At 38.7% G+C, this 16,413-nt stretch overlaps 1 protein-coding gene across 1 annotated transcript in view; it reads right to left on the minus strand.

The window, feature by feature from the left end:
• The window catches only part of Cog5 (component of oligomeric golgi complex 5), a 205,809-nt gene that overhangs the window by 75,389 nt on the left and 114,007 nt on the right, over positions 1 to 16,413 (minus strand). The window contains exons 9-11 of the mRNA XM_038335916.1: positions 15,012 to 15,124; positions 14,653 to 14,730; positions 8,008 to 8,089 (exon numbers count right to left, since the gene is read on the minus strand). Of these exons, the coding sequence (XP_038191844.1) occupies positions 8,008 to 8,089; positions 14,653 to 14,730; positions 15,012 to 15,124 (273 nt within the window). The remainder of the gene's footprint in view (positions 1 to 8,007; positions 8,090 to 14,652; positions 14,731 to 15,011; positions 15,125 to 16,413) is intronic.

Raw genomic sequence — 16,413 nt, forward strand, 5'->3', positions numbered from 1 at the left:
AGATAGAAATTGAAGAAGATACCAGAAAATGGAAAGATCACCAATGATCTTGGATGGGAAGGATCAACATAAGTTAAAAAGGCAATCTTACCAAAAGCAATCTATAGATTCAATACAATCCCTATCAAAATCCCAACACAATTCTTCACAGATCTTGAAAGAACAATAATCAACTTCATATGGAAAAACAAAAAACCTAGGATAGCCACAACAATCCTGTACAATAAAGGAACTGCCGGAGGAATTACCATCCCTGACTTTAAACTCTATTACAGAGCTACAGTAATGAAAACAGCTTGGTATTGGCATAAAAACAGAGACACTGACACATGGAATCAAATTGATATTAATCCATACACCTATGAACTCCTATAATCCTGATTGTTGTCAAAGAAGCTAAAATTATACAATGGAAAAAAAGAAAACATCTTCAACAAATGGTGCTGGCATAACTGGATATCAACATGTAGAAGAATGAAAATAGATCCATATCTATCACCATGCATGAAACTCAAGTCCAAATGGATTAAAGACCTCAATATAAATCCAACCACACTGAACTTAATAGAAGAGAAAGTGGGAAGTAGTCTTCAATGCATGGGCACAGGAGACCACTTCCTAAATATAACCCCACTAGCACAAACACTAAGAGCAACAATAAATTAAATGGGACCTCCTGAAGCTGAGAAGCTTCTATAAAGCAAAGGACACAGTCAGTAAGACAAAAAGGCAGCCTAATGAATGGAAAAGATCTTTACCAACCCCACATCACACAAAGGACTGATCTCCAAGATACATAAAGAACTCAAGAAATTAGACAGTAAAATTCTAAATAACTCAATTAAAAAATGGGATATTAAACTAAACAGAGAATTCTCAACAGAAGAATTTGAATGGCCAAAAGATACTTAAGGAAATGTTCAACTTCCTTAGCTATCAGGGAAATGCAAATCAAAACAATTCTGAGATACCATCTTACACCTGTCAGAATGGCTAAGATCAAAAACACTAATGATAGCTTATGTTGGAGAGGATGTGTAGTAAGGGGAACACTCCTCCATTGCTGGTGTGAATGCAAACTTGTACAACCACTTTGGAAATCAGTATGGTGGTTTCTTAGAAAATTGGGAATCAACCTATCTCAGGATCCAGCAATACCACTCTTGGGAATATACCCAAAAGATGCTCAATCATACTACAAAAGCATTTGTTCAACTATGTTCATAGCAGCACTATTTGTAATAGCCAGAACATGGAAACAACCTAGATGCCCCTCAACTGAAGAATGTGTAAAGAAAGTGTGGCACATCTACACATTAGAGTACTACTCAGCAGTAAAAAACAATGACACCTTGAATTTTGTATGCAAATCGTTAGAATTAGAAAACACTATCCTGAGTGAGGTAACCTAGACCCAAAAAGATGAATATGGTATGTATTCACTCATAAGTGGATACTAGGCATAAACAAAGGGCATCGAGCCTATAGTTCATGATCCTAGAGAAGCTAAGTAATAAGGTGAACCCAAAGAAAAACATATATAGACCCACCTGGGGGTTGGAGACAGACCAGGTTGCTTGATAGGATTGGGAGCATGGGAGTGAGTAGGGGGGCATAGGGCATAAAAGAAGGGAGGGGGGAAGAGGAGGGGAGAAGGGAAGGGTTAAGGAGAATTTGAGGGAATGGGATGGTCAAGATGGATGGGGGACAGATATGAGAGCCAGGAGAGAGATATCCTGAGTGGTGGAACAGAGAGTTCTACATCTGGAATGGCAGGCAGCATGAAGAGACTGTGAGCCGCATAGTTTGAGCTTCTGAGATGCCTAAGTCCATTCCCCTAGTGACATACTTCCTCCAATGAAGCCACACCTACTCCAACAAGGCCACACCTTCTCTCAGAGTGCCATCCCTATGAACCTATAGAAGCTTTTATTCAAACCACCATACAAGACTTGAGGCTGTGCATGGATTTCACCCTCCAGTACCACACACACACACACACATACACACACACGCACACACACACACACACACACACACACACACACACACACACCACAACATAATTTAAAAAAAAAAACCTATGGTAAAATGCTTTAATTGCAAGAATGAAAAGGCTAAAAAGTACTTTAAATGAAAATGAGGTTACTCTTGCTCTCTCTCTCTCTCTCTCTCTGTGTGTGTGTGTGTGTGTAACTCTATTGCTCACATAAGGTCCAGTATGTATAGGGAACATCAAGAGCAGAAGTGAAGTGAAAGTGCCTAGGGGACAAAGGGAGACAAGTAATAAAGGCAGCTGAGAGTAGACGAAAAGTGTAGGAGGATAGGGAGAATGTTATCAAGATATATTGTATACTTATATAAATGTCCAGATGAAACAGGACCACATCCAATGAGCACATACCAAAAAACAAAAAGAAAAGAAAAGTGTGAAAACACATCATTTAGCTTCACTGCCATCCTAATGTTAGTTTGTGATTTTAAGATAAGGTATAGTGTGGTCTAGGCTGCCCATAGACTCCTCACCATCTTACTGACTCCTCCCAACTACTCTAATATTAAAAAAAGACAAAGCAAACTGAACAAAGTACTTATGATTATATACTTTATTTGTGCTAATTACTGTAAGATTTGATTTTGTTTTTTAAAGTCAGGGTCTCTCTCACTATGTGACCCTGGCTGGCCTGAAACTAACTGTGTACACCTGGCTGACCTCACAGAAACCCACCTGTATCTGCCTCCAGAGTGCTGGGATTAAAGGTGTACAACATTATACCTGGCCATCGTGATGATTAAGAGTCAAATCTTGTAAGACCAGCTTATGCTGTTAACCATTTCTCTAACCACTACGCCCTCATCCATTTTTAAAATACTAAGTTCTCTTGAAAGGGCACAGCATCTTCCCCCATTGCCTCCCTCCCTGTCTGACAGTATTTACTGAATCTCTGCTGTGGGCGACTGAGGACGCCACCTCCAAGAGCACTCCTTGTCTTATGAGGCTTACATTCAGGTGGTGGGAGTCAGACTAGCCAGGTAAATTATTAATATGGACTATGGAGGAAAATGAAGCATATTTATTTATGACATATTCTGAGAGAAGTCTAAAATGAGAAAAAAATTGTTTCTATTTCAAATAGTTCACAATGATAGTGTTCATTTCATTCTGTTGAAACTTAAAAATATGGATCATAACCCAACAGATTGCTGAATCAATATTAATCTGGAAACTACAAGAGAAAAGAATAGACAAAAGGCTTAGAAACCATATTTTGGAAATATTCATGACCCACAGATAAGTACTAGGACTTGATGTATAAATTAATTTTATCTTCATGGTTATAGGGTTAGCCTTTAACTTTTTGAATAAAGTAAATTTAAATTTATTGTCTGTCAAATCTATGAATTATACTTTCTAGTAGAATATTTTTGTTAGCATGAACATGCATAATCAGAAAGAACATGTTCCTAACTAGGAAAACTTCCCCTTAGATACATTCTGCCAAAATATTACTTAGACAATCTGTTACATTATCTGTAATCTTCAGCTCTGTAGATGGCTGCATCCCTTAACATTGCCTGCCTGGAATCTGAAGCAGCACTGTGACACACTGCAGGGACTGTGCATGCTATAAAAATGAAAGATGGTTCATAATCAACTTACTTTGGAGTTCTCCCCATGGAAGTTATTGAAGTAATAATGATATTGAAGATATGAACTATAAAATGTGAAATATTAACAAGAATCTCTAACATAATTATATTTCCTCTCAGTAGCTTCTTTGACTCCCAAACAGATGGACCTAACAGGTAAGCACTGAAAACCCACACTGAACTTGGCAATTAAGAAGAGGGTCACTGGTAACTTAATGAGAACAGTTCCAACGTAATGGTGGAACAGTCAGCCCTATTAGTTTCACCTGGTTGAGAAATCAACAGAATGGAAATGAAGACAAATAAAGAAATCACTCTCATGAGAAATACAGACAAGATGACAAAAGGAGAACAAACAGTAACCAAAGAGCACTCTTACTTCAGTTTTGATTAGACTGGAAAATATAAGTTTACATCCAAGGAGAAGATTTCCAACGCAGAAAGGAAAGTACCAACACGTCGGTAAGTGTTTTCTCAAAACCAAATTGAGCAAGAGTAAATGCACACCTAGAAAAGGAGGAAACTCTATAGCTGAAGTCAAGGGGAGGAACCAGGGCTCTACTTTGAAAGAAAAGTATCAGAATCTGAGTTTCTTCATGAGACTCCATCTTGCCTCCAGAAGCCCGATTACTCAGAGTGAACAAAATGAGGAAAAGTAGGATAGATGGCAAGTACCAAGATCTATAATGGTTAAAGAAAGTAAGACAGGCAGACAAAGATGAGAATCTCTCTCTCTCTCTCTCTCTCTCTCTCTCTCTGGCTCTCTCTCTCTCTCTCTCTCTCTCTCTCTCTCTCTCTCTGTGTGTGTGTGTGTGTGTGTGTGTGTGTGTGTGTGTCTGTTCTTTCTCTTACACACACACCACACCAATAGTATCATTATCATTACTTTTGAATGTAGCATGAGGGCTTGCTGGTTGGAGTTTCTGTCCTGCCCAGACCACTGAAGACCTGCCCGCTGAAAAAGGTACTGAGCCATGTGGCTAGCATAGATAAGAATAATGGGTTAATATAAGTTATAAGAGCTAATACGAAGCCTGAGCTAATGGGTCACTCAGTTTATAGCTAATGCAGACTGTGTGTGATTTTCTTTGGGGCTTACCGGCTGTGGGAACTGGGTAGGACAGAAACCCCAACCAGCAACCCCTCATGTTACATTTGAAACTAAATTAGGAATCCCTTGAGATGGCGCAGCAGGAGAAGGTTGTTGCCAAACTTGGACATCTATGCTTGGTACCCAAGACATGGCAAGAGAGAGCTAGCTCCGACACTCACACAAGGCATACTTTGAACTTCACATAAAGTACACTGGTGCGCGCGCGCGCGCACGCGCGCGCACACACACACACACACACACACACAGGCATGCACAAATAAATAAATGTAATAATAATTAACAAATAATACAGTCATGGTGGTAATAAAACTATTAGGGACTTATGTTTCTGATTGATCAAGATGATACAAAAGGGCAAGACTGATCCTCCTCTATGAAGTACAGAAATGATGCAATCTATGAACCAATGGTTTCCAAGATATTTCACATCACAGAATAAATGATATGATCTCTGAGAGACAGGAAACATAGGCTACCTGCCCATTTACTTTTGGAAGGAATTTCCAGGCCATAGCACAGGGAAGAGGTAATAGACCAGCATATCAGATCATGGAAGGATGTACCAGAGAGGGGAGAGGTAGACACTCAAGAGACCAACAAAGGGTTCGCCCAGAGAATGAGGCAAAACTCTTTCCAGCATTTGTGTTTTGAAACCCCTAGCAGGATAAACAGCCACCCCAAATATTAGAGGGAAAATATCTGTTCACCACGTAGACCGAGAATAAATAATTCCTGTTCCAGAAAGCCTGGCTAGGACCTTCATAGTAAACTTTTAGTATGTGGAAAGGTGCTAGCAGTTCTGCCTCAGTAGCAGGAAATAGTCCTAGATTAATCGCTGTTCCAATTTTTCTAAAAACAAAACAAAACAAACAAAAAACTTAAAACAAGACCCCAAAGATTCAATCTGTATCTGAGTAGCTGCAACAGATGGCAAGAGTATTTAAAGGCAGCAACGGCAACCAGCACCAAGCAAGGTGGGACTCAGTGTCTGATACACAAAAGAAATATGCTTGTACCAAAAAGTAGGAAAATATAATTTACAAAGAGAAGGCAGTCTAGCCAAATAACTGGGAGTAAGAGCAACAAAACAGTGCCAAACAGGGTACTGCTAGACAGCCCTGCTGCCTAGAGCACCAACTCCTTGTGTGAGGAGGGTGAGCTGAGGTGAACTTACCTTATGGAACTGTTATACAATTTCCACGAAAAAAATGTGCTGAGCCAGTCAGTAATCAACAATATTCTAAAATGTATGAGTTTTAAGACTTTTCCAAAAAATAAAAATGTGTTTAAAAAGTTTAAGATTTTCCTATATGCTAAAGACTCTGGGGGAGTAGATATTATTCTGAAAAAATTATTAACAGATAAATTATGGCCAGGATGATGATGCACTGAGTAAAAGGGCCCTTTGAGACTGATGTCTTGAGTTTAATTCCAGGAACCCACACAGAAGATGGAGAAAATCAACTTCCAAAAGTTGTTCTTGGAGTTCCAGATGTGTGTCATGAAATGCTTATATCAGAATGTTGATGCATATAAAATAAAATAAAAAGTTAAAAAAATAAAAGAGACTGATGAAAGGAAAAGAACCTGTCCATTACAACCCTGTATTTTAAATAACTTGTAAAAAAGTAATAGAGTACATTTTTGATATTTGACAATGAGAGCAGTCAAGATAAAAACTCCAACGGTATTTATTTTCTCTTCCTAGAATGATGATCTTGCCAAGGAACCTCAGAGGTGATAAACTCTTACACATCTCTCTCTTTTTTAATTAATTACTTTATTAATTTTACATTCCAGCCACAGTCCCCCCACCACCCCTCACTTCACTCCCCCTCCATTTCTGTTCAGGAAAGGGCAGGTCTCCGATGAGCATCAACAAAGCACGGTATATCAAGTGGCAGTCCATGCAGTAAAACTGAGCAAGGTGAGCCACTATGAGAGAGGTAGGGCTCCAAAAGCCAGTAAAAAAAGTCAGACAGCACCTGTTCCCACTGTTAGGAGTCCCACAAGAGGACCAAGCTATACACTGTCACATATATGAAAAGTGTGTGGGTCAATCCCATGCAGCCTTCCTGGTTGTCAGTTCAGCGTCCATGAGCCCCTATGAGTCCAGCTAAGCTGACTCTGTGAGTTTTCTTGTGGTGTCCTGCACCCGTGTCACCCTCTCCTGCAGGAGTTCTGAGCTCTGCCTAACGTTTGGCGGCATCTGTTGCTATCAGTGGGCTCACATATTTCACTCCTCCTAGCTGCTCTGCCATAGTCAAAGTCATCCTGAGTTCTATATTGAGGTCCTGTCTCAAAGAATTAAAAACAACAAGAAAAGTTATGTGGATCCTAATTTTTCTCTTTAAGTTTATTTCGTTATTATTGTATGTATACAGTCGGAGCCGGGGTGTGCATTCCACAGTGTGCATGTGGGTGTCAGAGGACCAGAGGACAACTCTGAGGAGACAGCTCTGCTATCTTTTTTTTAAAAAAAAAAAAAAAAAAAAAGCAATACACTTTATTTAGCTCAGCACTCCACACAAAATCATGCACGATTTCTCTACCTTTCTATGAATCACCAAACTAGAGTGGCAAGTGTCTTTACCTGCTGAGTCATCTGATAGGCCTGAGTAAATCAGATTCTAAGGATCAACTTGTGATGCACAATTCAGATCTCTTTATTTATATCAAATCTTAATTTTTATAGCTTCGTTAAAAAAATTCACTCTAATAAAGAATTAACTAAAACTTTAACATCAATTGCTTTATACTATCCACACAGGAAATGTTCAGTCCAATTAAGAATATTCTAAACTGGGTGGTAGTGGTTCACGTCTTTAATCCCAGCACTTGGAAGGGAGAGGTAGGCTGAGCTCTGTGAGTTCAAGGCCAGCCTGGACTACACAGTGAGATCCAGGACGTCTAGGGCAACACAACATAGTGAAACCCTGTCTCAAAAAAATAAAAAAAAAAGTCTAACAGAAATGACAGGAGGGTTATGTTTGTTTGTTTGATTGGTTGATTTGGTTTTTCAAAACAGAGTGTTTCTGTGTAACAGTCCTAGGTGTTCTAGAACTCACCTTGTAGATAGAACTGGCCTTTCCAGGGCTGGGATTAAAGGTATGCACCGTCACCCAGTCAGGAGTGGTAGAGTAATAAAAAAAATTGTTTTATAAAGCAATACAGCAAAAGTTTAACATCCAGTTTTAAGGCAACTGAACATTTGAAATGAACCCCAAGGATGGTAAACTTACAGTTTGTTGCTGCATGGAAGTGAGAAGTCAGTGCCTGGGTAACTGCACTCCAAAACACGTACAGAATTTCAGGCTGTCCATCCTGGGAGGCAAATACACAAACAGGAAAGCATCTGTTTATTTCAAGATGTGCAGCAAAGGCAGGCAAGACACCCACAGTTACGAGCACTGGCTGCTCTTCAAGAAGACCCATGAGGCTCCCAGCACTCATACCAGGTGGTTCACAACTACAGGTAACCCCTGCCCTGGGTACCAAGACACATGTGACTTTCACTCACAGACACTTATTCACACATGGAAATAATAAAGTAGCCAAATAGAGAGGGAAGACTCAAGTTTTGTTTTACATTCAAGTAATTAGTGGCTATCCTGTCCTGTTCTGCTACTCATTAGCCCTGTGGCATTGAGCAAGGAGTGTGGACATTCTCAGCCCTCCTCTCCTCATCTGTAAGATGTGCTGGCAGAGGAATCTTCACTTCGGCACTATTATGAAGATTACAGGCATTAATAAACGTCTTGGGTCAATACAACATGTAATAAACCCTCAATGAATGTTAGCTATATATTAAAGTTTGTTTTACTTTATGCACCAAATCAAATGTATATATATTTTCTTATTGGAGACATTAAAATATTAATAGATTTCTTAACATTAAGAGTAAAGACTTTACTCTTAATGTTAAGAAATCACATTGATGACAGGCTCCTACTACCTACTTTAGAATAAAATCTATGTTATTATTATTTTAATATGTAATTGAGTCTCAGAAGACAGTATGGTCCTTGTATACACACACCATGACTTCAACCCAAAGACAGTGATTTGAAATAAGAATAAATTTTCTCTTTTTGATTCTTTCGAAACAGGGATTCATGGAGCACATCATACGGGCCTTGAGCTCACCACAATTCATCTACCTCAGGCTCCAGAGTGTTGTCATTATGGGCATGTTTCACCAGGTCTGGTCTGAATATATTATTAAAATCAAATTGCTTTGACAGCTGAAAATTTTATATTTACATTCTTTTTGGGTTTTTTTTTTTTTTGAGACAGGGTTTCTCTGCAGTTTTTTTTAGAGCCTGTCCTGGAACTAGCTCTTGTAGACCAGGCTGGTCTCGAACTCACAGAGATCCGCCTTCCTCTGCCTCCCGAGTACTGGGATTAAAGGCGTGCGCCACCACCGCCCGGCTATATTTACATTCTTAAAAGTGATCCAACGTTGCCTTTTTGAGGTATGCATATATGTGGAAGAATGCAGATGTCTATCTTCAAAGTACCATTACATGTTTCCCAATGCTAGCTACTTTTGTTAGGTGAAAAAAAATGGTTCAAAACATATTTTTGGGGGAAACTTTTCATAAACTGAGAGATACTTTCTCTCTGTAGATAATATGAAGGAATTTTACACGTTAAAATGAATAATAAAATATTTTCAACATTTAATAACTGAAATAATATGAATAAAATTAGTATGTTAATTAATAAGCTAATTATATTTTCTGGGAAGAGTTTATTTCATTTCACATCTCAGATTTCTGACACTGTACTGTTCCACAGACCATTCCATTTCACTCCTTAGATATTGTTTGCTTTCAGATGTGATCTTAAAATACAACACTGAAATTCTATTTTTACAGCTTTGCACTTGCTAAGAAACCATGGCGGGTGCACTGGCGCAACAGGCTGCTGAGGCTTTCATCACTGCCTTCTATGCTTTCCTTCCGCACCCTTGTCTGCTGCATTTGTTACATGCGGCCTTTTAGTCTGCTTTCATCTTCCCGGGTTCAGCACTACAGATCTCAAATCCATCAAAGGCTCCATTTCAGCTTTTGTTTCCCACAAAAGAGTTTTAATTTTATATGATCTCATATCTCACTTTTCTAAGGCAAAAATGAAGATACATCTTCTGAGGCTACTGTTGAATAAATCAATTTAGAATTGCAAACTTCAGGAATTGATAAACTAAATAAAAATTAGCATAATGATTTTAGCAAACTATAGTTATTTCCTGAATAAATACTAATGTAGGGAAAGTTCTTAGGTTATCTCAAGCAACTATCACATGTTTGTGTATTAATATAAGGAATTATTCTTCCATTCAGTATAGCGAATTATATACTTTAAAGTGAGAAAAAACTTGAATGTAGAATGAGGAAAACTGTTCTATTTTGAGTGGATGGATTCATCATTCTGACATTTCATATATGAACCACAACAAACAGGGTCAGAAGAAGAATTAAAACAGAAGTGGGTTTGCCTAACTATCACTGGTGGACTTGCAGAATGTCTCATCCACTACTACAGTATGCCACACAGCATCGATTCTGACCAAGGAACACATTTCATGGCCAGAGAAGTACAGCCTTAGACCCATGCTGATTGACTCTACAGATCTTACCATGTTTCCCTCCTTCCTGAAGTAGCTGACCTGATAGAATGGTGGAATGGCTTTTTGAAGACAGTAATAACACTAATTACCTGACAGCAGCCTGAAGGGCTGGAACAGGATATTCTAGGAGGTGGTATACGCTTTGAATTAACATCCAATATAAAGTACGGTTTCTCTTATAGCTAAGATTTACCAGTTCATAAATCAAAGAGGATGTAAAAGAAATGGTTTCTGTCATTCACTCTTACTCACAGTGACCACAGTCTTAAGCTCTACTAGCACAGAAGTTGGGGTTCCAGACAGGGGAGTGCTCCTGCCTGAGGCACAACAAACATTCCATTAACTGGAAGCTTGAGATTTGCTCCTTAGGGCTTCTGATCCCCATAAACCAACAGGCAAAGAAAGGATCAACACTGTTAGGAGGAGTGATTGACCCAGCTGCCAGGGGAATTTGGATTTCTTTTGCACAGTGGAGATAGGGAAATCTATGTATGGAGTGCAGGAGAACCTTTAGGGTATCTTTTAATGTTACCATGTCTTGTGATTAAAGTCAACCGGAAACTACTACAAACGACAATCTAAACAAAATGACAAAAGGCATGGCAGACCCTTCAGGAATAAAAGTGTGGGTTACTCCTCCAGGAAAAAATCCACAGCCTGCTAAGGTGCCAGTTGAAGGCAGAGGAAATATAGAATAGGTAGTAGAAGAAGTCAGTTAAAAATACCAGCTAAGGCCAGTTGCAGAAACAAGGATTGTAAGTGAAATGAGTACTTCTATTCTATTTTGTTAAGAATGTGTTTGTGTGTATATATGTGTATATATGTGTATATATATATATATGTATATATATATATGTCAAATCTATAGTGTGCTAGAGATATTTTCAAAGTCTTAAGAGTTTCTTTGATTTTTTTTTCCTGTTGGATCTCAATAATAGCTTTCAATTTAAAGGAGTGGACATTTTCACTGTGAACTGATATTGCCTGGGACTGTAATACATGGAGTAGTCTGATGACTAAAGCTACAAATGTGTCAGGGGCCATTGCTCTAAAATATGATAGCAGGGATCACTGCCCTAAGGATGTTTGCGGAGAACCCACCCCACATCCCAACTATCTTGAGAACTATTTGTTTACAGAACTTGCCTCATATTCCAACGATCTTGAAAAATGTTAATGGAATCACATGTTTTGGCTTACACCAGGGGTGTTGACTGATGACCTTTGCTACCCCGGCAAAAGTTCCTACCCCTATCCCCACCCCATGCCAAGTTCCTCATTCAAGGGCTATATAAGCTGTAACCTTCACCCTAATAAATGAGACCTTGACAACAGAATCTTGCTTGGTCTAGTTTCTCTCTCCAGCCCATGTCTTGGAGGTAGCACCTCTTCAGGAACCCTGAATAGCTGACCCACCCGCAGGGTACACAAATGCTTTCCTCTACCAAGGGTCTATGGCTGTTTCTGGTGGGAATAAAAGTACTGTTAGCATCAGACAACCTCGTTTGCTAGTGTGGCATAGGTATCAGCTTTAATGCAATGCTTCTCTGTTGCTTGTTTGCTTATACTGCAGTGATAAGATCCTTAAGAAAATCTCATCTCTAGACTAACAGAAATAGAAACCATCCAACCTGTACAGATAGAGTACTTATAATAATATTTGAGTGTCTATCTAACTGGATCTCCTGTTTCAGTTGCTTAATACATTAAGAAGTCACAGTCAGGTTGACTAGTTTACCTATAATGCTAAGATTTTGAATTTGGGTGCCTTAAAGTTTCTAACTAGAGACTCCAATGCTATTACTGAATCATATGCTATGTCTAAAAGGGCAAAAGAAAACACATTTTTGGCATAGTTAAAATTCTCATTAGTACTATAGCAGCTTAAAATGCTGAACACATTCCAAATTTAGCTTAATGCATCCTACACACATGATTACTAAACTCTGTTTGAAGATAAAAATTGCTGGCTTAGAAAATGAAAGTATCATATCTACACCCCCACACAGCCAAACTGGCTTAATTCTGTCCATGAAAATCTACAGTCTGTTTTTCACTATGTGGTTCCTAAATAATCTGTCACTAATTTGCTAACTCACTTTGCAGTCAAGTGTTATTACAAAGTAGTGGTGACTCTACACTGACACTAGAACTCTTGCCTGGCCAAAAAAACAAAACAAAACAAAAAAAAAAAAAAACCAACCAACCAACCAAACAACAACAATAACAAAAACTGAACTTCTATTTTGTTTTCTTAAGCTTTTTTATTTTTTCAATATTAGATTCATTTATTTTATTTCATGGGTTATGAATGTTTTGCTTGCATGTATATCTGTGCATCATGTATGTGCCTGGTTCTCAGAACAGGGTGTCAGATCCCCTGGAAGTGTAGTTACAAAACATTATGAGATGCCAGGTGGTGAGATCTGGATCCTCTCCAAGAGTGGTTGGAGTCAGTGATCTTGGCTTGATATGGGGTGGGGTGGGGTGAGGGAGGCTTGATCCTGTCCCAGGCTGGCATGCCAGACCTTGTTGACTCCCCCCAAAGAAGGCCTTACCACCTCTGAAGAATATATGGGGAATGGGAAGGAGGATATGAAGGGGTGGGAGAAAGGAAGGGAGGGTACTGGGGTTGGTATGGAAAAAGAAAAGATTTTTTTTTTCTTTTTTTTTTTTTTTTGGTTTTTCGAGACAGGGTTTCTCTGTGGCTTTGGAGCCTGTCCTGGAACTAGCTCTTGTAGACCAGGCTGGTCTCGAACTCACAGAGATCCGCCTGCCTCTGCCTCCCTAGTGCTGGGATTAAAGGCGTGCGCCACCACCGCCTGGCAGAAAAGATTTTTAATTAAAAAAAAAAATAGGAAAGAGTCTGTGCTCTTATCCACTGAGCTATCCCTCCACCACCTAAGCTTGAAAATCTAATGTCTAATAACCAGCCTCAAACTTTTACTTATAAAGAAACTATTGATTCATTCATGGAAGCTATAGAAAACACTCTACAGAGAGAGAAAACAATCCAGAATTAAAAAGAAATATGAATTGATAAGTTTGAATGCATTTTTACAAATGATCGTACTAAGGCAATACACGTTAATTTTACAGGACATTTATGAAATTACCAGAAGCAGAATTAGCCACTTCTGATAAACAAGAGCTTTAAAATGGCTCCACATTTCTACTAAAATATCCATAAGTTTTATTCATTACATTAGATATAAATGGTCCATGATCATTTTATATTCAACTCAGTGTGTTGCTTCATACCCATGTATTATTGATGGATCTACTAAACAATCTCCCAAGTAATACAGAATAACAGAAACTACCTCTTAAGAACATTCTTACTATTAGATTATGGATGTTATACACACTGTCCTTTTTAGCACTCGGAATCAAGGATCTTAATAAGTAACCCATTAAAACTAAAATTTTATTTATTTACTTGTTTTATTTTGTTTTTTCCAGACAGGGTTTCTCTGTGTGCAGCCCTGGCTGTCAAGGAACTGTCTCTGTAGATCAGGACGGCCCTGATTCACAGAGATCCACCTGCTTCTGATTCCCAAGCACACCACCACTATCTGGCAAAAACTAAAAGTTGTAAAGTAAAACTCTACTGCTTATTTTTGTTTGGTAAAAGAATACAGATACATTATCTGAAATGAATTATAAGTCTCATAAGATTGGCAAGAAAAAAACTACTAATATTTTTCTTTAGCACATTCAGGGCTAGGCTTTAATAATAAATAAAACTATAATTCCTTATTCTATTAACAATTATAAAAACATTTCAAAATTAATGACTAAGATGTAGAATCAGAGAGTTGCTGCCTTGGAAGGATTCCTCATGGCCCACGAAGCTAGCAGGTTAGTAAAGGAGAAAAGAAAGATTTCACGACATGAAAGGAGAACACAGCAAAGAGACTTAGGGGGCAAACTAATAATGGAATGGGTTCTGTGGCCTTAGATGAGTACATTAGCATGACTACTGTTTAAATTTCTTTCAGATGGGTTTCTACTGGAAATTTTGGAAATGTTACAAGCTACTACTCCCATGATAGAAGTGGGAAGTGTGTAGTGCACTTCAGAAATTATACCACACCCCAGCTGACATTTATCTTGCAAGGAAATTTATAGTTGTCAATAAATACATCATCTTTGACATACAGTTACCTTGCAAGGCAGTGACCCAGATAATACTTGCCAGCATCTTCCCACTTTCTGCATGAGTGATATACAAAATAGCCTTATTTAGACATACCTTAACTATTTCTTCAATGAAACAAATCTGAGAAACAGGATCTCTCTTCTTGGTTAATACTTTTTGTAGATGCTGTACCTAAAGGCGGGAAAAGAGAGAGAGGCAACATAAATTTAACTGGAAATTTAACATAAATTTCCAAGTGAAACCAATGTAACTCTTAGGAATTGGAAAAAGCGTGGTATATTTCAGAAATCCCTCAAAAACAGCATTATTGCTATCATAAGGGACAAGTGGACAAGGAGTCTATGCACACGCACACTACGGTCAGCCAGCAGGAGTGCTGGAGCATTAGGGACAATAAAAGACACAGAAGTACCAGGAGTTAGAAAGCTCTTTCCATCTTTTGAAGTATTTACCTGTCCACAAGCAGCACAGATGTGATCCATAAGTTTTTCCATATTGGTCCAGAGAGAAGCGCGAAAAGCTGCTGTATTTCCTGGAGTTGGCATGGCAGCTCGCCCAGGACCTCCTGGTTAAGAGTGACAGAGAAAGGGGAAAATGAAAGCTCCCAAATACAGCAGAAGTGCAGAGAAGACAAAAACCAAAATGTGTCCTCTCTCACAAATAGCTTCTTATGCACAATATAAAAAGAATCTTTGTGTATAGTAAGAAAAGTAAGTATCACACAATCACATGGATGGGGCTATAAAACCAAAATAAAAATTAATGAGAACAGTTTCCTTAAAAAAGAAAGAGGGTGAAGAGGTATCAAACAAAGTGAAACACTTCACATAATCAAAATTACAAGAATGACAAAGACATGACCCCAAACTGAGTTCAAGTAAATATAGAATCAATGAAATTATCTGTGTATCAAATTAACAACAAAACCATGGGGAAAACAGTTGATTCAAATAATTTAAAATCACAGAAGACTTACTTTAGTGGGATATATGTTATGAGCACAAAGAACTTCAAGGAAATTATCAAAGCAACAGGTTTTCTCTGTGTGCAGTTTGGATGTAACAGGCCTGCATCTAGCTCAGATATATTTTCAAAAGCAGCAACCAATGTTCTCATCATAAACAGAGTAACGGCGAACAATGCAGTGGTCTTAAAGGTAATTCACAAACCGATCTACCAGAGCAGAGTGGTAATGATCCATAATAATGGAATGGGTTCTGTGACTTTAAGTGAGTATATTATCATGTTTATATTATAAGCATATCTAGTATCTAAAAATTATAAGCATTCAAGTTTTTATTTCTACCCTTCCCAAAACCAACCAATCAAACTAGAACTCACTGATAAAAACCAGGTTTCATTATTAGAATATAAAATACAATGCAAAACCAGTTATCTATTGTTGGGAGCAGTGAGACCCCAGATCCTGAATTTCTTGTAATCCCCTGATCTGAATGCCTACAGCTGCTCTGAGCACGAGACCTTCAGGAGTTCCTGATGGCAGGAGAGTGGTTTCTGGTGGGTTTGGCTGGGGCGTGGCTATCTCTATATAATCTGTCCCTGAACACAATAAAGGGGGCATTCTTGGGGAATTCAAGGATGACCCGTGTCGCTGTCTCTCTGTCTGTGTGTGTCTGTGTATTTTAACCTCCTGCCCCTTGCCCGAATCTCGCGAACTGGGTGACAGTTATGAGAGTGGAGACAAAACTAACGGAGACCATAAGAAGCTAGAGATTCCAGGAACACAGAACATCTGCAGAGGAACACTGCAAACAACAAACCGAGCCAATACATGACAGAGAGAGGCCATGAAGGTTGCAGTTGCAAGGGTGGGACTGAGCAGACTCCTCTGGA

The sequence above is a fragment of the Arvicola amphibius genome, chromosome 7 (assembly GCF_903992535.2).
Source record: "Arvicola amphibius chromosome 7, mArvAmp1.2, whole genome shotgun sequence".
Classification (NCBI taxonomy): domain Eukaryota; kingdom Metazoa; phylum Chordata; class Mammalia; order Rodentia; family Cricetidae; genus Arvicola; species Arvicola amphibius.